The sequence below is a fragment of the Chlorocebus sabaeus genome, chromosome 10 (assembly GCF_047675955.1).
Source record: "Chlorocebus sabaeus isolate Y175 chromosome 10, mChlSab1.0.hap1, whole genome shotgun sequence".
Taxonomy (NCBI): Eukaryota; Metazoa; Chordata; class Mammalia; order Primates; family Cercopithecidae; genus Chlorocebus; species Chlorocebus sabaeus.
The window spans coordinates 97,508,632-97,536,441 of record NC_132913.1 but is presented as its reverse complement, the minus strand read 5'-3'; the positions used below and the strand labels follow the sequence as shown (position 1 = coordinate 97,536,441).

Sequence of the window (27,810 nt, the reverse complement as noted above, 5' to 3'; positions counted from 1 at the left end):
GGAATTGCTGGATCATATGGTAACTCTATTTTTAATTTTTTTGTGAATCTACCATACTGTTTTTCACAGTGGCTATACCAGTTAACATTTCCACCAGCAGTACACAAGGTTCAAATTTCTCCAGATTCTTGCTAACATTTATTTTCTGTTTATTTTATAGTAACCATCCTAATGAGTGTGAGATGGTATCTCATTTTACTTTTGATTTGCATTTGCCTAATGATTAGTGATGTTGAACATCATTTCATGTGTTACTGGCTTGGCTTTTGGATATCTTCTTTGGAGAAGTACTTATTCAAGTCTTTTGCCCATTTTTGAAAGGGGTTGCTTGCTTGTTTATTTTCTTGTTGCGTTTTAATTCTATATGTATTGTGGATATTAATTTCTTATCAGATATATGATTTATAAATATTTTTCCTATTCTGTGTGTTGCTTTTTTTTTTTTTTTTTTTGAGGCAGAGTCTTGTTCTGTCACCCAGGATAGAGTACAGTAATGTGATCACTGCTCACTGCAGCCTTGACCTCCTGGGCTCAAGCAATCCTTCCACCTCAGACTCCCAAGTAGCTGAGACTAGAGGCTCGTGCCACCATGACTGGCTAAGTTTTTGATTTTTTGTAGAGATGGGATCTCCCTCTGTTGCCCAGGCTGGTCTTGAACTCTAGATTCAAATGATCCCCAAACCTCGGCCTCTCAAAAAGTGCTGGTATAGCAAATGTGAGCTCCTGTGCTCAGCCTTGTTCATTGCGTTTTTACTCTGTTAATATTATCTTTTCCTGCCCAAATTTTCAAAATTTTTCTGAAGTCCCATTTGTCTACTTTTTCTTTTATTACCTGTGCCTTTGATGTCATATCTAAGAAATCATTGCTAAATCTAATGTCATGAAGCACTTACCCTATATTTCTTCTTAGGGTTTTATAGTTTTAGGTTTTACATTGAGGCCTTTGATCCGTTTTGTGTTAATTTTTGTGTATGGTGTTAGGTAAGGGTCCAGTTTCATTTGTTTTCATTCAGATATTCAGGTTTACCTGGTTGAAAAGACTGTTTTTCCATTGAATGGCCTTGGATTGGAACCTTTGTCAAAAAACATTTGACCATATATGTTAAGATTTATTTCCGGGTTGTCTATTCTATCCCATTGGGATATAGGTCTGTCTTTATGCCAGTACCACATGGGTTTTTTTGTTTTTGGTTTTTAATTTCTTTTCTTCTTTTTTTAAAAAATAGAGACATAGTTTCCCTATATTCAAGACCAGGCTGGTCTTGAACTCCTGGGTTCAAGCCATCCTCTCACCTCAGCCTCCTAAAGTGCTAGCATTATAGGCATGAGCCACCATGCCTGGCCAGTATCACATTCTTTTGATTTCTATAGTTTTGTAGTAATTTTTGAAATCAGGACATGTGAGTCTTCCAGATTTGTTATTTGTTTATATATATTTTTGAGATAGAGTCTCGGTATGTTGCCAAGGCTAGAGTGCAATGGCATGACATCAGCTCACTGCAACCTCCACCTTCCAGGGCTCAAGTGATTTTCATGCCTCAGCCTCCTGAGTAGCTGGGATTACAGGCATGCGCCACCATACCCAGCTAATTTTTGTGTTTTTAGTAGAGACGGGATTTCGCCATGTTGGCCAGGCTAGTCTTGAACTCCTGGCCTCAAAGTGATCTGCCTGCCTCAGCCTCCCAAAGTGCTGGGATTACAGGCGTGAGCCACCGAGCCCAACTCTAGATTTGTTTTTTTTGTTTGTTTTTTGTTTTTGATGTTGTGTTGGCTTTGAGGTCTCATGAGATTTTGTATGACCTTTAGGATAAGTTTTTTCTGTCTATAAAAAGAGTTGTGGAGATTTAGATAGGGATGCACTGAAACTCTAGATTGCTTTGAGTAGTTTTGACATCTTAACAACATTAAGTCTTTCAATCCATGAATGTGGGTTGTGTTTCCATTTATTTATATCTTCTTTAATTTCTTTCAGCAATGTTTTGTAGTTTGTATAAGTCTATCAACTCCTTGGTTATTTATTATATTCTGAAGTGTTTTATTCTTTTTGATTCTCTTGTAAATATAATTGTTTTTGTGACTTTCTTTGCAGATTGTTCATTGTTAGTATATAGAAATGCATCTGACTTCTGTGTGATCTGGCTACTTTGCTGAATTAATTTATTAATTCGAACATATTTTTGAAGGAATTTTTAGTGTCTTCTACATATAAGATTATATCATCTTAAAACAAATAATTTAACTTCTTCTTTTACAATTTGGATGCCATTTATTTCTTTTTCTTGCTTAATTGCTTTGTCTAGAACTTCCAATACTATGTTGTATAGAAGTGGTGAAAGTGAGCATTTTTGCCTTGTTCCTGATCTTAGAGGAGAAATGGTTCAGTCTTTAGCCCTTGAGTATGATATTCTGGGGGTTTTCATATGTGGCTTTTATTATGTTTAGGTAGTTTTCTTCTATTCCTACCTTGCTGACTGTTTTTATCATGAAAAGATGTACGATTTTTTCAAATGCCTTTTCTTCATCAATTAAAATGATGATAGGGTTTTCTTTCTCCTTCATTCTGTTAATGTTGTATATTACATTGATTAGTTAAAATACTGAACCATCCTTTCATTCTAAGAATAAATCTCACTTGGAATAAATCTCACTCGGTCATGGATTGTTATCCTGTTAATATGTGATGAATTTGGCTTCATAATTTTTGGTTGGTCACTTCTGTATCAGTCTGTACAAGGGATATTGATCTGTAGTTTATTTTCTTGTGGTGTCTTTGCCTGGCTTTGGCATTAGGATAATGGTGTCCCCACAGAATGAATTAAGAAGTGTTCCTTTCTCTTTGATTTTTTGGAAAAGTTTGAGAAGGATTGCTATTTCGTCTTCTTTAAAAATTTAGTAGAATTCAGCATTGAAGTCATCAGATTCAGGGCTTTACTTTGTCAAGAGATTTTTTATTACTAATTTAATTTCCTTACTAGTTATATAGGCCTATTCAAATTTTCTTTTCTTTTGAGATGGAGTTTCCGCTCTTGTTGCCCAGGCTGGAATGCCATGGTGCGATCTCAGCTCACTGCAACCTCTGCCTCCTGGGTTCAAGAGATTCTCCTGCCTCAGCCCCCTGAGTAGCTGGGATTTCAGGCACCCGCCACCACATCCAGCTAATTCTTGTATTTTTAGTAGAGACAGAGTTTCACCATGTTATCCAGGCTGGTCTCAAACTCCTCACCTCAGGTGTTCCACCTGCCTCGGCCTCCCTAAGTGCTGGCATTACAGGCGTGAGCCACCACACCCAACCCAAATTTTCTATTTCTTTGAGATTTAGTCTTGTTGTGTTGTGTTTCTAGGAATTTGTTCATGTAATCTGGGTTATTTATTTTGTTGGTGTACTATTATTAATAATACTCTCTTGTCATCCGTTTTATTTCTTTACATTCAGCAATAGCATCCCCAGCTTTATTTCTGATTTTAGTATTTTTAGTCTTTTTTCTTTGTTTTCTTAGTTCACCTAGCTAAAGGTTTGATTTTGTTGATGCTTTCAAAGAACCAACTTTTAGTTTCAATAATTTTTCTAGTTTTTCTATCCTCATATTTGTTTTAGCTCTACTCTAATCTTTATTATTTCCTCTTGTCTGCTAGCTTTTGGTTTAGATTGTTCTTCTTTTTCTAGTTTCTTAATTTGTAAAATTAGGTTGTTAATTTGAGATCTTTTTTGTTTTTTGTTTTTTAAATGTTAGGCGTTTATAACTATAAACTCCCCCCTTAGCACTGCCTTCACTGCATCTTACAAATTTTGGTGTGTTTTGTTTTCATTTTCATTCATTTTTAACTGTTTTCTAATTTTTCTTGTGATTTCTACTTTGATCTATTGGTTGTTTTAAAGTGTGTTAATTTACACAAATGTGTGCATTTTCCAGTTTTCTGTTAATGATTTCTTCATTTCGAAAAGGTACTTTTTATATTTTTCTTTTTATATCTGTTGAGATACAATATTTAGTCTAACATATGGTCCATCTGGGAAAATGCTCCATGTACACCTGAGAAAAATTTGTATGTGGTTGTTGTTGGGTAGAATGTTATTTAGATATCTGTTAAATCCATTTGGTTTATTGTGTAGTTTGTCTGTTTCCTTACTTACCTTCCATCTAGTTGTTGTGTCCCTTAACAAAAGTGAGTTATAGAAGAATCCAACTATTATTGTAGAATTATGGATTTTTATTTGCATTTCCATCAGTTTTTGCTTCATATGTTTTGATTGTCTCTTATTAGACGTGAAAATGTTGCCTGATGCATTAGAAACCAATACTATGACACTGAGTTTTTTGAAAGAAGAAAAGCTTTATATTGCAAGTTGACTGACAAGGAGACTGGAGAGTCAAGCTCCAATACTGTCTCCTTGTCAGACAGATAGTTTGCAAATATTTTTTCCTATTCTATGGGTGGTGTCTTCACTTTGTTGATTATTTCTTTTGCTATGCAGAGGCTTTGTAACATAATTTTTTTTTAACATGAGTTAACTTGATTTGTCCATTTTTTCTTTGGTTGCCTGTGCTTGTGGAGTATTACTTAAGAAATCTTTGCTCGGTCCAATGTCCTGGAGAGTTTTTCCAATGTTTTCTTTTAGTAGTTTCGTAGTTTGAGGTCTTAGATTTAAGTCTTTAATATATTTTGATTTGATTTTTGTATATGGCAAGAAATGGGGGTCTAGTTTTATTCTTCTGCATCTGGATAGACAGTCTTTCCAGCACAATCCTTTTTCTCCACAATCTTGCCAACATCTGTTATTTTTTGACTTTTTAATAGTAGCCATCTGACTGGAGTTAGATGGTTTTCTCTAATGATCAGTGATCAATGATGTAGAGCTTTTTTTCGTATGATTGTTGGCCATGTGTATGTTGTCTGTTGAAAAATGTCTTTTCATGTCCTTTATCCACTTTTTTATGGGGTTGTTTATATCTTGTAAATTTAAGTTCCTTTTAGAGGCTGAATATTAGACCTTTGTCAGATGCATAGTTTGCAAAAATTTTCTCCCATTCTTTAGATTGTCTGTTTACTCTGTTGATAGTTTCGTTCTCTGTGCAGAAAGTCTCTAGTTTAGTTAGTTTACATTCGTCAATTTTTGCTTTTGTTGCAATTGCTTTTGGCATTTTTGTCATGAAATCTTTGCCTGCACCTGGATGTCCTAGATGGTATTGCTTAGGTTGTCTTCCAGCATTTTTATAATTTTGGGTTTTACATTTAAGGCTTTAATCCATCTTAAATTAATTTTTGTATGTGATATAAAAAAGGGGTCCAGTTTCAATCTTTGCATATGGCTTGCCAGTTATCCCAGCACCGCTTTTTTTTTATTATTATTTTTTTCTTTGGAGACGGAGTCTCACTCTGTCACCCAGGCTGGAGTGCAGTAGCGCGATCTTGGCTCACTGCAACCTCTGCCTTCCGGGTTCAGGCAATTCTTCTGCCTCAGCCTCCTGAGTTTCTGGGACTACAGGTGCACAGCACCATGCCTGGCTAATTTTTTTTTGTACTTTTGTAGAGATGGGATTTCACTGTGTTGCCCAGGCTGGTGTCGAACTCCTGAGCTCAGGCAATCCACCCACTTCAGCCTTCCAAAGTGCTAGGATTACAGGTGTGAGCCACCGTACCCGGCCAGCACCACTTATTGAATAGGGAATTCTTTCCCGAGTGCTTATTTTTTCCAGGTTTGTTGAAGATCAGACAGTTGTAGGTGTGTGGTCTCATTTCTGGGTTCTCTTTTCTGTTCTATTGGTCCATGTGTCTGTCCTTGTTCGAGTACCATGCTGTTTTGGTTTCAGTAGCCTTGTAGTATAGTTTGAAGTTGGGTAGCCTGATACAGATGCTTTGTTCTTTTTACTTAGGATTTCTTTGGCTGTTCAGGGATGCCTTCTATTTCTTTTTCTTGTCTAATGCTCTTCCAGCATTATGTTGAATGACAGTGGTAAAAGTGGGCACCTTTGTTATGTTCTAGATTTCAGTTTTCTCTCCCATTCGTTAAGATACTTGCTGTGGTTCTGTCATATATGGCTTTTATTGTGTTGAGGTAAGTTCCTTTATACCCAATTTATTGAAGGTTTTTATCATGAAGGATGTTGTATTTTATTCAAAGCTTTTTCAGCATCAATTGAAAAGACCATATGGATTTTGTCCTTCTTTCCGTTGATATGATCTATCAGATTGGTTAATTCGCGTATGTTGAACTATCTTTGCATCCCTGGGATGCATCCTACTTGATTATGACAAATGATATTTTTAACGTGTTGTTACTTGGTTTATGCTAATTTTTTGTTAAGGACTTCCGCATCAATGTAATCAGGGATATTTGCCTGTAGTTTTCTCTTTTTTTTAAATGTGGTTTTGGTTACTTTTAATATCAGAGTAATACTGTCCTTGTAGAATGAGTTTGAAAGTATTTCCTTCCCCTCTATTTTTCAGACTTGTTAGAGTAGGATTGATGTTACTTCTTCTTTAAGTGTTTGGTAAAATTCATAAAGGAAGCCTTTGGGTCCTGGGCTTTTCTTTCTTTTTTCCTTTTTTTTCGAGTTGGAGCCTCACTCTGTCGCCAGGCTGGAGTGCAGTGGTGTGATCTCAGCTCACTGCAACCTCCGCCTCCCAGGTTCAAGAGATTCTCCTGCCTCAGCCTTCCAAGTAGCTGCGACTACAGTTGCACGCCACCATGCCCAGCTAATTTTTATATTTTTAGTAAAGACGGGGTTTTACCATGTTAGGGTTTCACCATGTTGACCAGGATGGTCTTGATCTCTTGACCTCGTGATCTGCCCGCCTCGTCCTCCCTAAGTGTTGGGATTACAGGCATGAGCCACTGCGCCCGGCTCTGGGCTTTTCTTTAATAGAGGACCTTTTTTTTTCTCTTGAGACAGGGCCTTGCTCTGTTGTCCAACCTGGAGTGGAGTGGCACAATTTTGATTCACTGCAGCCTCAGCCTCCTGGGCTCAAGCAATCCTTCCACCTCAGCCTGTTTGGTAACTGGAACCACAGGCACACACCACCACACGTAGCTAAGTTTTGTATTTTCTGTAGAGATAGGGTTTTGCCATGTACCCAGGCTGGACTCAAACTCCTGAGCTCAAGCAATCTCCCTGCCCTGACCTTCCAAAGAGCTGGGATTACAGGTGTGAGCCACCATGCTTGGTGTAATGGAAGACTTATTAGAGATTTAATCTCCTTACTCATTTTTGGTTTGTTAAAATTTTCTATTTTTTCTTGTGTTTTTCTTTGTTTGTTTTTTGAGATGGAATTTCTTGTTGACCTGGCTGGAGTGCAATGGCACGATCTGAGCTCATAGTGCAACCTCCGCCTCCCAGTTCAAGCAATTCTCCTGCCTCAGCCTCCCCAGTAGCTGGGATTACTGGCATGTTACCACCACGCCTGGCTAATTTTGTATTTTTAATAGAGACAGGGTTTCTCCATGTTGGTCAGGCTAGTCTTGAATTCCTGACCTCCGGTGATCCACCCGCCTCGGCCTCCCAAAGTGCTGGGATTACAGGTGTAAGCCACCGCACCCACCCTGGTGGTTTTTTTTTTTTTTTTTTGAGACAGAGTTTTGCTCTGGTTGCCCAGGCTGGAGTACAATGGCATGATCTCAACTCACTGCCACCTCTGCCTCCCGGGTTCAAGTGATTCTCCTGCCTCAGCCTCCTGAGTAGCTGGGACTACAGGCGCCCGCCACCTTGCCCGGCTAGTTTTTCGTATTTTTAGTAGAGATGGGGTTTCACCATGTTAACCAGAATGGTCTCGATCTCCTGACCTCGTGATCCGCCCGTCTCAGCCTCCCAAAGTGCTGGGATTACAGGCTTGAGCCATCGTGCCCAGCCAAAATTTTCTATTTTTTCATAATGCAGTCTTGCTAGGCTATATGATTCAAGAGATTTGTTTATTGATTTTAGATTGTTCAACTTGTTGGTTTATACTTTTTCATAATAGTCTCTTATAATCCTTAGTATTTCTGTTGTTTCAGTTGTAATGTCTCCTTTTTTATTTCCAATTTTATTTGAATCTTCTCTGTTTTTTTCTAAGTCTAGTGAAAAGTTCATCTTGAAGGATATATTTGCTGGATATACTATTCTAGGATAAAAGTTTTTTTCTTTCAGCACTTTAAATATGTCATGCCACTCACTCCTGACCTGTAAGGTTTCCCACTGAAAAGTCTGCTACCAGACATATTGGAGCTCCATTGTATATTGTTTCTTTTCTTGCTGCTTTTTGAATCCTTTCTTTATTCCTTCCCTTTGGGAGTTTGATTATTAAAACTACTTGAGGTAGTTTTCTTTGGATTAAATTTTCTTGGTGCCCTATAACCTTCTTGTACTTGAATATTGATATCTTACTCTAGATTTGGGAAGTTCTTTGTTATTATCCATTTGAATATATTTTCTACGCTGATCTCTTTCTCTTCCTCCTCTTTAAGGCCAGTATCTTAGGTTTGCCCTTTTGAGGGTATTTTTTGGATCTGGTAAATGTGCTTTATTATTTTTTATTCTTTTTTCCTTTGTCTCTTCTGACGGTATATTTTCACATATCCTGTCTTCAAGCTCACTAATTTTCTTCTTTTTGGTTAATCCTGTTGTTAAGAGACTCTATCTAGTGCAGTCTTCAGAATGTCTAGTGCATTTTTCAGCTCCAGAATTTCTGCTTGTTTCTTTTCAACTGTTTCAGTTTCTTTATTAAATTTATCTGATATGATTCTGAATTCCTTCTCGTGTTACCTTAGATTTCATTGAGCTTTCTCAAAACAGCTGTTTTCAGTTCTCTGTCTGAAAGATCACATATCCCTGTCTCTCTGGCATTGGTCTTTGGTGCCCTATTTAGTCCATTTGTTGAGGCCATGTGTTCCTGGGTGTTCTTTATACTCGCAGATGTTCATCTGTGTCTGGACATTGAAAAGTTAGGTATTTATTAGTCTTTGCAGTGTACACTAATTTGTACCAGTCCTTCTTGAGAATGCTTTCCAGATATTCAAACGGGCTTGGGTGTTGTGATCTAAGTCATTGGTCACTGCAGTCATATCCCCAACTTTAGTAATGCTGCATCTTTTGTAGACTCATAGAGGTACTACCTCAGTAGTCTCGGGTAAGATCCAAAAGCATTCTCTGGATTACCAGTCAGAGACTCTTGTTCTCTTCCCTTACTTTCCCCCAGGTAAACATAGTCTCACCCTCTGTACTGAGCTGCTTGGAGCTAGGAGAGGCATGACACAAGGACCACTGGGACTGCACAGGGTCAGATCTGAAGACAGCACAGCACTGGTCTCACCTAAGGCCCACAATGACCACTACCTGGCTATCGTCTGTGTCTCCTCAAGGCCCAAAGGTTCTACCATCAGCAGGTGGCAAATCCACTCAGGCTTGTGTCCTTCCCTTAAGGGTGGCAAGTTCTCCCCAGCCCCAGGTGGGTCTAGAGATGCCATCTTGGGCGTCCACCTGGTGCTGTATTCTACTGCAGCTGAACTGACACCCAAGTCACAAGACAAAGTCCTCCCTTCCCTTCCTTCCTCTTTCCTCAAGGAGAGCAGTCCCTCCCCATGGCCACCACTGCCCCAGGGCCACAGCAAGTAGTGCCTCTCTATGGCTAGTGTTTACTAAAGGCCCAAGACTTCTTCATTCAGCTTTTGGTGAATGCTGCCAGTCCTGAGTCTCTCCTTTCAGGACAGTGGGTTCCCCTCTGGACCAGGGTAGGTCCAGAAATGCTTGGTGCTTTACCCCACTGTGGCCAAGCTGGTAACCAAGCTGACTTTTAGTTCTTACAAAGATGCTCTTTTACGTGGCTAGTGTTCAATTTGGTGTTCCTGTGTTGGGAGGTAGTGGGGGTGTACAGTTGCTGGAGTCTTCTATTCAGCCATCTTGTTTTGCCTCCCCTCTCTCATGCTATTTTTATGGCAACATTTTTATTAGAATAGATTTAGGGGTAGATATTGGGATTAACAGGTGTTTGGTAGAAGGAAAGGAGAGTTTTGGAAAGTTCTTGGGCATGTGCAGTTATCGCTTCATGCTAACTCATGGGTTGCATCAAGGGGGTGTTAATATGAAACATGCAGTGGAAATTTAGGCTGTGATGTCATTAAGGTCATTCTGTGCAAACTTGGTTTTAAATGATTTTTGCCAGTTTATTCATGTTCTCACAAGGTTAGAGAGTTTTGGCTTCTTAGTGGGTTATGTCTTTAATTATCTGCTATCCTACAAACTCAAGAATTTTTGCTAGTTATTGACTTCTTACTCTTTGGGTTATAGTTTGAGTTTCAGTATCTCAACAAGTTGTTTCTTTTCTTATCTGTTATCCTATAAACATAGGAATTTAGACTGGTTTTCTTAACTCTTTGTGGCATGGTTTCATAAATGTTTATAATTGTTTTATCTTGTTATACTGAGTCTTATTAATATATAATGTCCTTATCTCTTGTAACTTTTTTAAATTTAAAGTCTCTTTTGTCTGATATTGCATATGATTTTAAAAAATCCTTCCACTTTCAACTTATTTGTGTCATTGGACTTAAGTTGAATCTCTTGTAGACAGTATAGAGTTGGATTCTCTGTTTTTATCTATTCTAATTTCTGTGTTTTGGGGAGTTTAATCCATTTACACTTAATGTAATTACTAAGAAGGATAGACTTCTGTTATTTTGCTATTTTCTGTATATCTTATACCTTTTTTTGTTTTTCATTTCCTGAACTACTGTCTTCTGTTGTGTTTAGCTGATTTTTTTTTTGACCCTGAAATGTTTAAATTTCTTTCTTATTTCCTTTTGTATATATTTGGTAGATACTTTCTTTGTGGTTGCCCATGGGGATTATATTTAACCTCATAAAGTTATTACATTATAATTTTAATTTATTCCAGTTTAACTTTAGTAACATATAAAAACTCATTTCCTTTACAGCTTTGTTCCCACCTCTTTTGGTTATTGATGTCACAAAATTATATCCTTATGCTAATGTGTCCCAAAGCATAAATTAATAATTATGTTAAATATATTAGTTTCTTAAATTATGTAGAAAATTAAATGTGGAGTTACAAACCAAAGTTACCACAAGCCTAGCTTTGGAACTAATATATATATTTTTAATGTACTAGTTATTTAAATCATGTAGACAGCAAGGAGTTACAAACTGTTGTTACAATAATACTAGCTGTTATAATTATGCGTGTATTTAACTTCATTGAGATTTTTATTTCATCAACAGCTTTAAGTTACTATCTAGGTCTTTCATTTAACCTTGCAGGACTTCCTTATTTTCTACAGAGTAGGTCTAGTGGTAAATGACTCCCTTAGCTTTTGTTTAAGTGTCTGAATTTTTTTTTACCTTTGAAGGATGATTTTCCCAAATAGGATTTTGGGTTGGCCAGGATTTTTGTTGTTGTTGTTGTTATTTTGTTTTCGACTTTGAATATACTGACCTAACTGCCTTTGAACCTCCAAAGTTTATCATAAGAGGCTACTGATAGTATTATGGAGGATCCCTTGCCTGTGCTTCTCTCTTGCTGCTTTCAAGATTCTTTTTGTCATTTAATAGTTTGATTTTAATGTTTCTTTGTAGTACTCTTTGGATTCACCTTATTTGGAACTCATTCAGCTTCTGATATTTGTAATCATGTCTTTCATCATATTTGGGGAGTTTTTAGCCATAATTTCTTCAAATATTCTCTCTGCCTCTCTATTCTTTTTCTGGAACTCCTACATTTATATGTTGGGCCACTTATTAGTGTTCCACGTGTCCCTTACACTTTGTTCACTTTTCTTTAATCTGTTTTCTTTTTATGCTTTACACTTGATTATTTTTACTGTCCTGGCTTCAAGTTCATTGGTGTTTTTCCTGCCTGTTCACATTTGCCTTTGAATACCTCTAGTGAATTTTTCATTTCAGTTATTATACTTTTCAGCTCTAGAATTTGTGTTTGGTTTCCTTTCAGGTTTTCTATCTCCATACTGATGTTTGCATTTTGTTCATAACATCTTTTTCTTGACTTTTTTCACATCTTTTTTTTAGCCTTTTGAGCGTCTTTAAAACAGTTGTTTTAAAGTCTTTGTCTAATAGGTCTTCCATCCTGTTTTCAGGGACAGTTTCTGTTTATTTTTTTTTCCCTTGAATGCTCCCTTTTTTCCTGTTTCATTGTATGCTTTTTGTTTGTTTGTTTTTGAAAACTGCACATTTGAATCTAATAATGTGTTAACTCTGGAAATCAGATTCTTTCTCTTTCTGCAGGACTTTTAAAATCATTTTTGTTTATTATTTTGATTCTCTCTGTTGTTGTTGGTTGTCGGTGTGGCAAGAATAAGCCTGAAGGGTATAGTTAAAATCTCATTTTTTCTGAGCCTGCACCTTTTCTTGGAAATGCCCAGTTGCTTTCTAATTTTCCCCATTGATGCAGTTGTTTTAAAATGTCCTGCTTTTAATATCTGGCTCCCAAAAGGGGAAAAGAGAAAAATGAAGAGAGGATTTATTTTTTTTAAGGGTGCTGGCCCTTTAAATCCCCAGGAAGGCCTTCAGCCAGAGGAGGAGGGAATTGCAATAAAAGGAGGGAGGTACTACAACAATGGTTGTTTGCCTCTTTGTCTGTACCTCTGTGATCAAAGGTTACAATCAGTGATCAGAACACAGATCGCTAATCTTTGCAGACTAGAGTCCTTTTCCCCTACCCTGGCTTATGCAGGTTGTATGTAGATTGCTTCCGAAATATATGAATGGCTGCCTGCCATGGGACTAGGAGTGGGGATGGGTAGCTGCTATTGTGCTAAGAGCTAAAATTAATAAAAATTAACTGCATGTTTACTGTCCAAACCTGCCCCTTGAACTTGCAAGTCTTCAGTAAACTCCAGATTTTTGAAATAATGACATTAGACAGATTCTGCCAATGCAGGTGGTGTCTAGATGGGGAGACAGATTCCTGGTGCTTCCTGTTCCAACACATAGAAGTGATAAATATTTGTGATGGATATGCTAATTACCCTGATCTGATCACTATGCATTATATATATTGAAATATCATTATATATACCATAAATATGTACAATTATTATTTGTCAATTAAAAAATAAAGTAGATAGAAATAAGAGACATGCATTGATAGGAGTTTTTGACATTTGGGTCTCTGAACACTTAAACTTTGTGTCTTTGTACATCTCAGAATATATTCATTTTACCCTCACTCTTAAATGGTATTTTAGTTTGGTGTTAAATTCTAGTTTGACAGTTATTTTCCTTTAGCACTTTAAAGATTTGTTTTATTGTTTTGTTTGATACTGAGGAGGAGTCTACTGTCAATGTGATTGTTTTTCTTTTTTGAGTACTGTCTTTTCTATCTGGTAACTTTTAAGATATTCTTGTTTAGTTGATGTTCTACATCCTTACTAACAGGTATCAAAGGATCGTCTTTATGTTGCTTGGTACTCAGAGTACACATTTTTAACTGTACAGTTCACTGAATTTTGACAAATATTTACTCTTGTAACCGTCACCATGATCATAATGTAGGACGTTTCTATAACCTTCAAAAATTTCACTCCTTTCTCTTTGCAGTCAATCTCTTGCCTTCAGGTTCTTTTCTCTGGCAACCACTAATCTGTTTTCTATTGCTATAGTTTTGCCTTTTCTAGAATTTCATATAAGTCAAATAATAAAACATGTAATCTCTATTTTGCTCTTTCACTTAGCATAATGCTTTTGAGGTTCATCCATGTTGCTGTATGCATAAGTAATTTTTTCTTTTTTATTGTTGAGCAGTATTCCATTGTAGGATTGTACTATATATAATTTGTTTATCTGTTTCCTAGGTCATGGGAATTTAGGTTGTTTTAGTTTTTGGCTATTATGAATAATGTTGCTGTATATATTCATGTATAAGTCTTTGTGTAGACATGTTTTTGTTTTTTTTTTCAGAGTCCACGTTTGTTTGTTTTAATTTCTTTTGTATTTTTGAGACAGGGCCTTGCTCTGTTGCCCAGGTTGGAGTACAGTGACATGATTACGGCTCACCGCAGCCTTGACCTCCCAGGCTCAAGCGATCCTCCCGCCTCAGCTTCCTGGGTAGCTGGGACTACAAGAATGCACCACCGCAGCTGGCTAATTTTTGTATTTTTGGTGGGGATGGGGTTTCGCCACGTTGCCCAGGCTGGTCTCGAACTCCTGGGCTCAAGCTATCCACCTGCCTCAGGCTCTTAAATTGCTGGGATTACAGGTATGAGCCACTGCAGCCAGCCCAGAGTCCATGTTTAGTCCAAGGTGTTACATCTTTCTTCAATTCTAGCATATTCTCTGCTACTATCATCCAAATAATGCATGTTTGTCAATTTTTTTCTCTTCCATTTTTGTGAAATTCTCATAGGTTGAGAGGTTCAAACAAATTTTTCATGTCTCTTAACCACTCTTTAATGTTTTAATCTCATTTGTCTCTCTGTACCACAAGGAATTCTTTACTGTCTTTTAATTTGCTAATTCTGTCTTTGACCATATTCTGCTTAGACTTTGTCCTGTATATTGGCTTTTATATTGGCTTTTACTTTGTGATAATGCTTTTTATTGATAATTTTTAATTAGGTCGTTTTCAAACCTGTTTAAAAACATGAATGAAAAGGAATAGGTTTCTAGAAATTCAAGACCTTATGAAGTTAGCAAAACTGCCTCTCTCTGCACTTTATATGATAAGAGATAGGATTGAGAAAACCTTTGAATAATAAAGGACAAAAGTGATTTGGAGCTAAAGATCAAACTAAGGATACCATTCTCTGCAAAACCTTTGAGCTGGATAAAATTACACTTAGGGCAGTGGAGGAAGATTAAGAATGTGGATTTTCCATCAGAACTTAATAGCTTATGAGACCCCCCACAAGGAGGCAGAGAAAGAGGGACAGGAGGAAGGAATATATAGGTAGGTACAGGAGTTAGAGGGTGAAAGAAATATCCTTTGAGAATGCATCAGAGAACTGTGGGTGTGATTGTCAGTACATGGAACTGCCTGAAAACAGATAGATGGGAAGCCTTCTGAATTTCTGAGTGAGTTGTACCAAAGAAATTATAAGCTTGACCTATAAAAAGCATTTTACTGGCCAAGACTTAAACCAGTCCTTAGGATGCCAACCTTCTATGAACAAGAAGCAAGTTAAGAGCTTTGCAGTTCCTAAAGAAGTCATAAACATTTACTGATATTGCCAAGGAAGGTAATATAAAAGAAAGAAGCTTTATATTTCTATTTTTATTACCAATATAAATTTTAAATTTATATTACCAAGGAAGGTAATATAAAAGAAAGAAGCTGGCTGATTCAGGAGCCATAGAGAACAGTGGATGGAAAGAACCCTTTAATAGGAAGCACAAATCAGGGCCTAATTAAGCCATGCCCCTAGGGTAATGGCTTACCGTTACAATATTGGTCCAGCAGAGTGTTAACATTAATATAGACCAATAGCTGACATATATTTTTTATTCTTTACATTTCCAAGTGGGAATGTTCATTGTGGTCTGTTTTCCCAAAGAATCAATAATACAAATGAGTTCTTATGCATTCTAAATATTGCTAAATATTTATTTGTAACTTTGTTTTTGTGGGAAACAGTATTCTATATGGTCATACTGTAGACATCCTGGAGATAATCTAATATTGAAGGTTGATAGGGATAGGCCTTGAAAGAAAAAGCTGAGAAGGGAAGGGATCAGAGTCCTTGAACCATGTAGTTTGCCCAGCCCCACGTCGGGGTCTGCATGTCCACAAAGATGAATAAATTTTAGGCTCTATCTATCATGAGTTTATATTCTGGTAAGGGAGATAAATAAAACATAATTGTTTCAGTATATGTAATATATTCAGTAATACCTGATTTTGTTTTTTTTTTAAAAATTATACTTCAAGTAGAATACATGTTTTTATAAGATATTTGGAGTGCCATAGAGAGAATACTTATGGGTAAGAGGGGTCAGAGAAAACATTAAGTGAAGAAAGTGACATCTCAGTATGATTTTGGGGGATGAATAGTAATTTTTTGATGAATCAGTGGAACTAGAGAAAGGCATTTTTTACAGGTTTGAAGGTGTGAAACAACATGATCATTTTCAGGAATGACAAAGTAGTATGGTATTTAAAGGAGCAGAAAGTATGTGTTATACAAGAAGAGGAAAAGAAGCTAGGAAGTGATGAAATATGTTTAACACCTTGTAGGAATTAGTGGTGTGGCATCTGTAGGAAGGTAGAAGAAGGACAGACATAAAACCTTAGGCTTACTAGTTCTGTGAGATTTGAGGGAACCACATTCACTAAGTGTTTCTTGATGAAAGTTTCATGTTACATTAGTTACTTTTTCTCATTGTTCACTGTTATCTTTACAGGAGCCTTCAGTTTTAGTAATTTCCCAGTCCTTTCAAGATCACCACATAATCTCTCTTCTTTGATCGGTTTCCTTAAAGGATATAATTTCACACATGTTTTTTATGGCAAATAGAGTTCTAAGAATGAGTCCGGTGTAAAACAGTTCAGATATTTCCAAGAAAGTGAGTTTGAAGTTAAATTGATGAATAAGATTTATATTTCAATCTAGACAGTCTGATTCATAATCCTTTAACTTGAGAAAGGATATTTTAATATTCTCTATTTTCTAAGCAGTACTGTATGCTTCTTGGTTAAATTCTTTTAAAAGTTTGATTGCATGTTTGTATAACATCTACTGGAATAAATTGTTTTAAGGAAAGCCGTCTAAACTTCCCTGTAATAATTTAGATGGTCTTACCTTTTTCTTAATTCAGGATAAATGTGTATCTGGCCCTTTGTTCCCTTAATAATAGCATTATGTTTATTTTATGGAAAATGCCACAAAATTATGCTATTAGAATACAATGTTTTGGTTATTTTAGTAGTTTCTCATTACATTTATTAGGAATTAAAGTGTTTAGTTGTTTATTTATATGCAGCTTAGTTGAGAAGTTATTATGTAAGAAAAACATCACTTTCCTTGCTCTTACAGCTTCTTGAGTTATTCTAAGAAAAAAATTGAGAAGGATGGCCAGTACTGTCTTGAAACAGAACTTTCTGTTTAATGTATTTTAAATGTAAAAAAAAAAAAAAAAAAAAAAAAATTGTTCTCAGTTAAATTAGAGATAAAGGGAAATGAAAGAGATTGAGGGATGCTGTTTTGTCAATATCCTGTTTAAATAAGTGCCAGTTTGTGCCTTAAGTCAGAAAACACATCATTTGCCCCTTTACCATTCTTCATATGGTCTAAACTTTGCTTAAATTTTTAGAGAAGAAAGCAGTTATTAGCAACATCCTTTGGTGGTTCTTGTGACAGCTTTGTCAACATATTACAGATTCCTGTATTTCCTCTTCTCCTCGCTTCAAACTTTCTAATAAGACAACAGATTCTTCTCACACTCAGAAAAAAATTGAAATATTTTTCTTGGGAGAACACTGGCTATATCAAATGGTTTGTCTCTTAGATTTCTTTTGTTAACCTGCAGTAGGGCCTTCCACACTTTAAATTGTACCTTTTGTGTGTTTCAAATTTTTTAAAGTTTTACTTAAAATTAACTTTGGTGAATTTATGTGAATAATAGAGATGTTGCTGAAGTAGTTTTTTTTTCACACAGTATTTTCTCTGTGAAGACCCTGCGTTGTCAAGAGTTGTCTTCTCAGAAACAGTTGATTGGCTTTCATTTTATGCTAGAGTTTTCACTTGTTTCAGTTGTTGTAACTCATTTTTCTAAAAATATTTCATATCTTTCTTACCTTTGTTGTTTTGTGTATGAGAATATCATTTTACTGATATTGTTTTAAGAACAGAAACTCTCTGCTGTGTCCCCAGAGGATTAAATATTCAACCCTTTCCTCTCCATTCTTGGCAGTGGTGGATCAGAATGGGCCACTCTCCTCACACTCCAAGAGTTTTGTGCAGGGTAGTAGTTTATGGGGGAAGAAGCAGATTATGAAGTTGACTATGAAGGTCTCTCTGGTTGAATTCTAATTTTTTTTTTAAAAACAGAGTCTCTGTCACCCAGGCTGGAGTGCAGTGGTGCGATCTTGGCTCACTGCAACCTCCGCCTCCTGGGTTCAAGCAATTCTTTTGCCTCAGCCTCCCAAGTAGCTGGGACCAAACGCATGTGCCATGATGCCCGGTTAATTTTTGTACTTTTAGTAGAGACAGGGTTTTGCTATGTTGGCCAGGCTGGTGTTGAACTCCTGGCCTCAAGTGATCCACCTGCCTCAGCCTCCCAAAGTGCTAGGATTACAGGCGTAAACCACCACGCCCTGCCTCCCTGGTTGAATTTTAAAAATAAAGTTTTTTATTAAACTAACTATAGCAGGCTTTCTACTTATAGAAAGGTAGTATTCTAAAGGTTTGGAAATAGAACTTTGAAATTCAGAATAGAATTTTCCCATAGATGCAGATTTATAAATATGGATTATGAAATCAGACTAATGTATACAGACTGAAATCAGACTAATCTATACAGACTGGCCCATAATATAAACTGGAATCAAACCAAAGACAATTGAAGTTAAATTGATAAGGTAGAAACTTGTGTTTCTTTTACATGCAGGTACTTATGAAGAAACCTAGTGAGAGACTTGTAGAAATTTTGAATGGATACTCTGAAGAGTTTTTCAGATTGATGATACTATCTAATTTAATTTTTAAAATACCAAACGAAATAAGAACTTTTGAGCGTGTTTCTTCAGATTTCTTGACAGCCATATTTGTTCATTCTAAGAAAACAGTAATTGGGATCAAGTGGATCCCCTTCTCCTTGGAAAAGTCAGCATGTTAGCACTATTCAAAATACAGATTTTTTAAAAAGTACATTTAGTACTTTTACAGAAAATGTTGCTACAAAAAAATAAAATACACATGTAATACCATAACTGAATATGTGCATTCTAAAGTTATATATTCTCTAAATTATGTAGTGCAAACTAAAACTCATATATACCACATTATTACCTATAGGCAATTTCCATCTTATAAATAAGACTTACGCATGATATAGATGGCCCACAACAATCATTTAATTCATTCCATTTTTGAAATAATGAACACTAATATTAATATGTTAGTTATTTTTTATTACAAGAATATAGTATTTTAGCCACATTAAGAGTGTAATACTTTTCCAACTAGCCTATAGGAATTTATTAGCATTTTTCTAATATGTAATATATATTTGAAAAATACATATTATATATTATATTTCAAATATATATTATATATAATTTTTCAAATATATATTATATATTATATATGTAAAACCTGTGTGTATATATAATATATAATATATGTAATGTCAGCATATATAAAACAATATCTGTGTATGTTTAATATATATTATACAGTATATATTACTGTATTATTTTCAGGAGGAAGGGTGGTAGAAGGGATAGGAAGGAAAGAAATTTTACAATGAGAACTATGAAACCATTAAGATCATTCCTTTGCACTCCTTTTTTCTCTTTCTCTGTTGTCTCCATTGCCTCTGAGGAACCTAAAGTTGAGAACAGTTGGAGTGAGGAAGCTGGGGAATGGAGGAGAAAGCCAAGCAAACCAGTTGAGGAATAAGTATGTTTGTGAGTAGGAGGCAGGGAGTACAGAGACAACTTAATCCCTATTCATTCCCCTAGTTCCTTACATTTGAGAATATACCCCATCAAAGTTGAAAGCTTGTGTCTTTATTATTAACACAGATATCCTGAAAGCAGTGGGAACTTTGGCCTACAGAGTACTCTTTCTCAGTGGTACAATCCTATCCCTGGTTGCTCAGGCTGACAGCAACAGGGGCAGGGCTCCTTAGGGTGCTCTGAAAGGAGTTAGGATAGAGTTAGATTGTTGTTTGGATGTTTGTAAATTTGGTATTTTAATTTATAAAATTGGGAGTGCTCAAATGTAAAGCACAAATAGAAATGCTAGTGACCAAAATATCAGAAGATTCTATAAGGAAATATTCTGATTTCAATCTGAAATGTCCATATTCTGTGTATAATATGCCTTTAATTTTATTTTAATGTCATGCTTTTAATGCCAATAATTAAAACCAATTAGAAAAAACTGCATGTATTTAAGTTAAGAAAATATTTTACAAGTCCAACCTATCAGCCATATATGTTATTTTAGCTGCACATGTTTTAAACCAGCCAGTTCTTTACAGAGTTAAACTATACTTTCAAGTTTATGTTTTCTGAATTCCAAGGGTTAAGAGGAAGCATAGATTCAAGTGCATTGTAGCATTAAAGGTGGTTTAATAATCAGTTTGTTTTCATTTCAACTTTCTCATTGTTTTTTGTCTAGGGGATAGTGCTCCTAGAAGAATGTCAGCTTCCAAAAGACATTTTGAAAAAACAAATGCAATTTGCAGACCAAGCAGCTTCACTAAACATTCTAGGGAATCCTCAGGTTCCCCAAGAGTGTCAAGATCCTGTACCGGAACAAGATTTTGAAATGTCACCAAGCAGCCCTACTTTACTTCTTCGAAACATCGAAAAACAGGTAAAGTCAAAGTAAGGATATCAGTGGTATGAAATGACTTTTCATTGATTTTATAAACTATTCAAACAAACATCATTATATGTGTATCTTCCTGGCGTATGGGTTATTAAACTAGGCCATTTGGCTTTAAATACAATTAAAATATTTGCCGTATGACTGGTTTCCACTATAATACCAATATAATTTTTATTTAAATATGATATGTAAAGTAATGGTATTGTTATGGCTATAGGATGATAATTTATTTTTACGGGGATTGGAAAATCTTTTTTCTGACAAAATTGTTTATCGTTGGATTTTTTTCAAGGAGAGAGAACAGTGGTACCAGTTAATATGTCTTAATTGGTGTTTGACTAATTTATTGATCAAGATTTTTAGTGAAAGATAATATTGGAATATGTATTTCTTCATAAAAAATGATTAAGTAAATGTAAAGTCGAAAAAGCTCCTAACAATTACTTTGATTCCAAAGCCTTCCTTGATATCTAAATTCTATTGTGGATATCTCTACAAGCTTAATTATTCTGGCCAGTATATCCTATATCTGTCCTTGGAAATTGAACAATTTATTTGGATTTAGACTTTAGTGGCTCTTAAACTCGGTTTCTAGGACTTTTTTACTTTAAAGCTGAGCCATTCTTCACCATAGTTGCATCATTACATTGTTTCTCTGGGAAATGATACAGATTCATGCCTGCCTGCATCTAATTTTCCTGAGTTTTTCTGACATAACAGGAAATAACTAAATGCAGGTTACTGTATTGTTCCTGGTAAACCAGAATATGGTATAATTTCTTCCGCCCTGTATTTGTTAAATTTATAATTGCCCAGAGTTTTTCTTAATTGGAATGTATAATCAAGGCACTTATGAATATTTTGTAATTTAGAAAGCTGTTTGGTAATTATCTGTTGTCAAATTATAATGCACTTGACCATATAGGCAGTGATTTAAATTAGTTTTTGTTATATTTCTATATTCCCACTTTCCTCTTTCTTTTCCCTCCCCTCATTCAATAGGATCAAGTTGTTTTGATCCTAGTTCAGTTTGATCCTAGTTGTTTCACATTCTAGAGTAATTTATTTGCTTACTCAGTCAAATCTACTTTCACCATCTTTAGGTCACTACTTATTCATTGGAAATTCATTGGAAATTGTAATCTGATTAAATTAATTCTAAGATATTTTCATTTCTAAAAGATTTCTTGTACTTTTTCCTTTCTCCTTGGTATCCCCAGTTTTTTTAGGTTGGACCTGAGATGACATCAGAACTGCCTAATTTGCGGATCCTAGTTCAGAATGAAATTGTGGAGCCCTTTGTTAAAAAGTTATGAATTTAAAGACAGTGACAGTAGAGCACTAAGCAAGCATAGCCCCCATCTGCGCTCAGCCTGGTGCACAGGTTGCATGCCCATGAAGCTGGCCCTGGGTAGCATTTTAGGTCTCACTGCTGATGAACTGTCAGGGGGCTTTGATAGTATAGGGAACCAAGAGTTGTGAGAGCAGTAATGGCTCCATGTAAGGAGAGCAGAAGAAAAAGATTCAGAAAGGGCAGCAGCAATTACTTGTAGAGGTTGTTAATAAATTGCCTATGAACAAGTCATTTGTTCTTGAAATGTGGTAATAATGATTTTTATAGGCCAAGTTTTAAAAGCTTAAGTTGTTTTTAAATACTTGTTGGCCAGGCATGGTAGCTCATGCCTGTAATCCCAGCACTTTGGGAGGCCAAGGTGGGCAGATCACTTGAACCCAAGAGTTTGAGACCAGGCTGGGCAATACAGGGAGACCCCATCTCTACCAAAAATACGAAAATTAGCTGGCCTTGGTGGCACACACCTGTAGTCCCAGCTACTCAGAAGGCTGAGGTAGAAGGATCACTTAAGCCCAGGTGGCAGAGATTGCAGTAAGCCAGATGGCACCACTGCACTCTAACCTGGACGACGGAACTAGACACTATCTGAAACAAACAAAAAAACTTGTTGCAGAAGATAGTCTAGGAGTGAGTTAAGTGGTAGGGATAGCAAGTCCATTATTATGCATGGTTTTCTTAGGATAATCTACTGATATATAACTGTTCACTCATAGTCTTTCAACTTGACTAAAGTAGTTTTGTTAACCCAGATTTGGAAGTTAAAATATAAAGGCAATATTGAGTTGTAGACTATCATTTAAAAAATAACTTATTGATTCATAGTATTAATACATGCTTGCATTGTTAGATAATATATAGTTCATAAATTGAAAAGTATTAATACCTTATTTTTAGTACTTTAGGTCAGCTGTTCGCAGCATTTTTGGCATGAGGGACTGGTTTTGTGGAAGACAATTTTTCCACAGGGTGGGGGTGGGGGGATGGTTTTGAGATGAAACTGTTCCGCCTCAGATCATCAGGCATTAGAGTCTTATAAGGAGCAGCAACCTAGATCCCTTGCACATGGATTTCACAGTATGGTTCGAGCTTCTATGAGAATCTAATGCTGTGGGTGGTCTGACAGGAGGCGGAGCTCAGGTGGTAATTCTTGCTGGCCTTCTGCCCACCTCCTGCTGTGCAGCCTGGTTTCTAACAGGCCATGGACAGGTACCCATCAGTAGCCCGGGGGTTGGGGACTTCTGCTTTAGGTGATTTAAAATGAATTTGCTACTGGTGTATTTACATTATAAATCTTGTTATGAGTAGCTAGTGTTTTAACTTACAGTTGATTAGGTTTTGTTTTCAGAGTTCAAATTATGCTTCTCTTAATTTTACTTTTCTCATTCACATTTTCTCTGTGACTTTTCCATTCCCTGTATTCCCCATATGACTCAAGTATGCGAGATTTTATTGGGCCAGAGTAGGCTGATTCTTGGAGTAAAGATAGGGATTGTAATTTTCCCCTTCCTGACCCATTATTCACATATATCCAACTAGCGACTTCCATTGGCTTAAAAGATTTTAGATGATGTTTTTTGGAGGTGGAACAATCACAGGAGTGTTTTAGTGTTTCCAGTCAGAAGATATGAGATACTTCAGAATTTATTTGCATGACTAAACTGATGATTACTTGCTAAATGGATGAAGAATCCATTTCTATTGGTGATTTTAAAAATGAGCTTTAATCTAAAAACTGAGTAATAATTTTTAAAATGACATCATTAGGTGCATATTATCTTGAAAATAAATGATGAAAACATTTCAAGGTCTTTCTCATGAAAGACTTTTTGAAGGGATGAAATATTAGTCTTTATTATATTATTTAGTCTCATTTCTAATAGCATGTTATTAGTTTCTTACAAATGATGCATTCTAAACTAATTATTCCATATATCCCTTTATTTCACAATAGAGTATCTTGCAGTTTTGAAAATGTTGAACTACGTCTGTATGTTTTAAAAAGTTAGTCACACTATATTAAGTAGGAAAATTAGGTTTTAAAAAATTGATGTAGCCTGATTTAATTAAAAGTATATGTGTGCATGTTGAATGTACACTCATGTTTACATATACTCAGGAAACTTAGTCTGGAGGGAGAAATATATACCTAAATGTTAGCTCTGGTTTTCTCTTTGAAGTATGATTACAGATGACTCTCTTTTCATTTTTAAAATGTCTGTATATTTTCCAGTTCTTCTATGATGAATTACGGGTGTAATGAAAATAGTTGTCATTCTTTTGTAGAAATGTACTATTCCTTTTTATGTGGCCTTTGCTTATTATAATTGTGATTGAGAATAATATTTATGCATATTATAATAATTTAATATTTATTACACATATTTAAGTTTGGGACAAATGTCAGTGAAATCTTAGGTTCTAAAAAAAAAAAAACCCTGATATTTTTGAATTAGGAAAAATATTAGAAAACAGTGTGCTGTTAGATTTAGGCCTGAATTTGAATCCTAGTTCTGTTTCATACCAACTTTATAGCCCTTGATCAAGCTACTTAATCTTTTTTTCTTTGCTAGAATTTACTCATCTGTACTGGTATTAATAATAGTGATGTCAATACCTCTAATACTATCTTCTTTGCTGGTTAGTTGTAAAGATTAGAAATATTCTATGTGTGGTGCCTGATATAATGCCTGGCACATAGTAGACACTTAATAAATTGTATCTGTGATTTTTAATTATTTATTTTCCTGCCTCAAGGGAAATATTATATAAAGGCTGTTAGCTGGGTTCAAATGTGTTTGATGATGGGATGGGTAGATGAAGGAACTATAATAAAAAAAGGATATGGAAAAGAATGTGTAATTAAAATATAGATTTATTTGTAATAAATGGAAAAATCAGTTGTATAAATTATCTAATAAAATGTTTACTGAAATAAAAACGTGTGTCATGAGACGTTAAGCATTAATTGGCACTATACATGTGAGCTTTAACTCACATTTCTTGCTTAGCAGTAGTAAAAGGTTGACTGTTTCCTTGCAGAGTGCACAGTTGACTGAGATCATCAACAGTTTGATTGCCCCTCTCAACTTGTCCCCAACTTCATCACCCCTCTCTTCCAAATCCTGTAGCCATAAATGCCTGGCTAATGGCATTTGCAGGAGGTAGGTATCAATGGGATAGCTTAGCTTTTAAATTTGACTTTGCCTATTTTATCTTATTTTGATTTTGTTTTGACATTTTAAATATTATAGTTACTTTTTTTAATACATTAGGGACTACTAGAGTACAATCAGTATACCATGGATACATTTTTTGATAATATTAAATTTACACAATTAAGGTAATGATAAATCTAGGAATGGGGAAGAAAGATTTCCGGGAAGTTTCATAATGTTTCTTAAAAAAAGAATAGCAGTGATAACATTTGCTATAGAAGTACTGCCTTATTTACGATACCTTCCATTTTGTAGCTTTTGTATTCCTGAGCTCCATGCTGTCCTTGCAATGCATTTTGAAGAGAAAAGACCCTAGATATAATTTAGGCACAGAAGATTGGTAGCTGTCACCCATTAGATTCAGCTTAAGTTTTAATCATTTTGTATTTTAGCTTTATATAAGGTAAATTTTTATCTGACTATAATTAATAACTCCGATAATTATTAGCTATTTATCTGTGTTATATTGCAAAAATTTATATTCTATGAATCCTAATCCTTTTTTGGGAACAGCATTTGTTCTACTTTATTTTATTTCCTTTTCTCTTAGAACTTTTCCTTTTGAAGATAAAATTAGAAGACATACTAATAGAATATCATTTTATGTGTGCGTTGTCTAATTTTTTTCAGGTAAAATTGGAATGTTGGCTTCTTTGCTTTAATTACCATAGACAACTAAGTATAATTTTATATTGGGAAATATTTGTATTAAAATTATATAATTTATTATTTTAATAACTTTCTAATATAGCATAAAATGAAAATTTATACCATGGTGAAAATTATGCTAAGTAGCCATCAAATTCTTTGTGAGATTAGTGGATATAAACAAAGTCTTAAAATAAAAAGCTGAGGTGGGCAGATTATGTGAGCTCAGGAGTTCGAGATCAGCCTGGCCAACGTGGAGAAACCCCGTCTCTATAAAAATACAAAAAATTAGCCAGGTGTGGTGGTGCGCTCCTGTAGTTCCAGCTACTCAAGAGCCTGAGGCACAAGAATCACTGGAACCTGGGAGATGGAGGCTGCAGTGAGCCAAGATCACGCCACTGCACTCCAGCCTGGGCGACAGAGCAAGACTCTGCTTCCAAAAAATAAATAAATAAATAATAATAAATAAAAAGCTGATGTTTGATTTTTATTTCCAATTGGTTATTTTGAACATCTAATCTTTAATTTACTGTTTTATTTATATTGAGTTATGTATCCATTGTTCTATCGTGGGAACAGTTCTATTGGTTTTGCTTTATTTTTTCTCGACTTTATATTCATTCCTCATATCAATGATAAAACATGTTGAAAGTAAAGATTCTGTCATATAGTATGAGATAACTATGATATTTTCATTTATGAGAACATATCCTAATTAGGAAAGTCAGAATGTATGTGAATGAATTTTAAGCTGACCCATAAAACACATCAAATTGGTGTGTAAGCATTGTGATTTGGGGCTAATCCCATTTTAGATAATACTTTGTTTACCTAATCAAGTAGTACACAGTTGCACACATAGTGTCATGTGTGTGTTCATGTGTTTGTGAATTTTCATTTTAATATACTTGCCTGTATTTCTGGTCATTCATTTGCAGAACATTGATTGCATAACTATTTATTGTATGCCACATAGTCAAAGTCCTAGGGACACAAATATGAAGACAGAAGTCTTCACTTGTAAATAACTCAGTCTGGTTGGTGAAACATGTAACTACTTAATAAAATACTATGTAATAAAAATGGAATTGTGTGTAGTTGTTTGAATACTGGCTTTTAATAACTGTTACACTTGAAAAAGATACCTCATAAAGATATGTAGATCCAAATGAAAGAAATGGAAAATTGGCCATGCTTACTAAATTATGTTTTTTTAATTCTGTCTACTAGTAGTTCAAAGGTTTTTGTTGAAATCAGCTACTGAATACTGTCTTTCCTCATGTCAATTAGTTGTTGCTGCAGACTAATTGAAAAGATTTGCTTTCAAAAGTTTTAACAAGTTCAAAACCTATGAAAATGTTTTGATAGATTTAAAAGCAGATAAAAATTTTGTTTTTCATATTTCTGAAGTGTGCTGATATGTTTTAATTAATGACATTTTTGGCAACAATGAACTCTTTTTAAAATAGTTGCTACATAATGTGTATTTCAAAAAGCATTTATTTTCTCATTTTTTGTCAAAATATCATATTTTCCTTGCAGGAAAGGTATTTATTTTCTAACATTTGCTCGATAATGTAATACTTTATCTACTTTTTACCAAAGAGAGAGTGATCAAATTTAGAACAATTGATAGTTATCTAAAATGCATAGTTTATCTTTAAGTTTAATAGTTCTTTATAAATGCTTTGTTACCAGATAACCAGCAAACTACCATGTAAAACAAAAGATTTTGGGGGATACTCCTGACTCCTGATTTCATTAAAATGTTTTGTAAAGATTCCATAAATTGTGATAATATGTATAAAAAAGTCTATAAATCTATTTAGCCAGAAACATAGAAACTAGACTATATTGCAGATAAGAAGAAGAATAACACTGAAGGAAAAGTAGCAAATTTTGAGGAAGCGCGGTCTATTGTTTCATATGCCAAAGAGAGTACTGAAAATATCTGTTGGTTTTCTCAGTAATGAGTTGAGACTTTGGCAAGAGAGACTTTGACAAGAGCAGGATGGAGAAAGAGGTAAGAGTGAATTAATAAGAGAATTGGAGAAGTGGAGAGAGGGAGTCAAGATTACCCTTCAAGGCCACTG

The 27,810-nt window shown here is 35.2% G+C and overlaps 1 protein-coding gene across 11 annotated transcripts in view; it reads left to right on the top strand.

The window, feature by feature from the left end:
* The window catches only part of KANSL1L (KAT8 regulatory NSL complex subunit 1 like), a 145,867-nt gene that overhangs the window by 43,585 nt on the left and 74,472 nt on the right, over positions 1-27,810 (top strand). For all 11 annotated transcript variants that reach the window (XM_007966118.3, XM_007966115.3, XM_007966117.3 and 8 more), the window contains 2 exons: positions 20,288-20,485; positions 24,894-25,015. In XM_007966118.3, the coding sequence (XP_007964309.2) occupies positions 20,288-20,485; positions 24,894-25,015 (320 nt within the window). The remainder of the gene's footprint in view (positions 1-20,287; positions 20,486-24,893; positions 25,016-27,810) is intronic.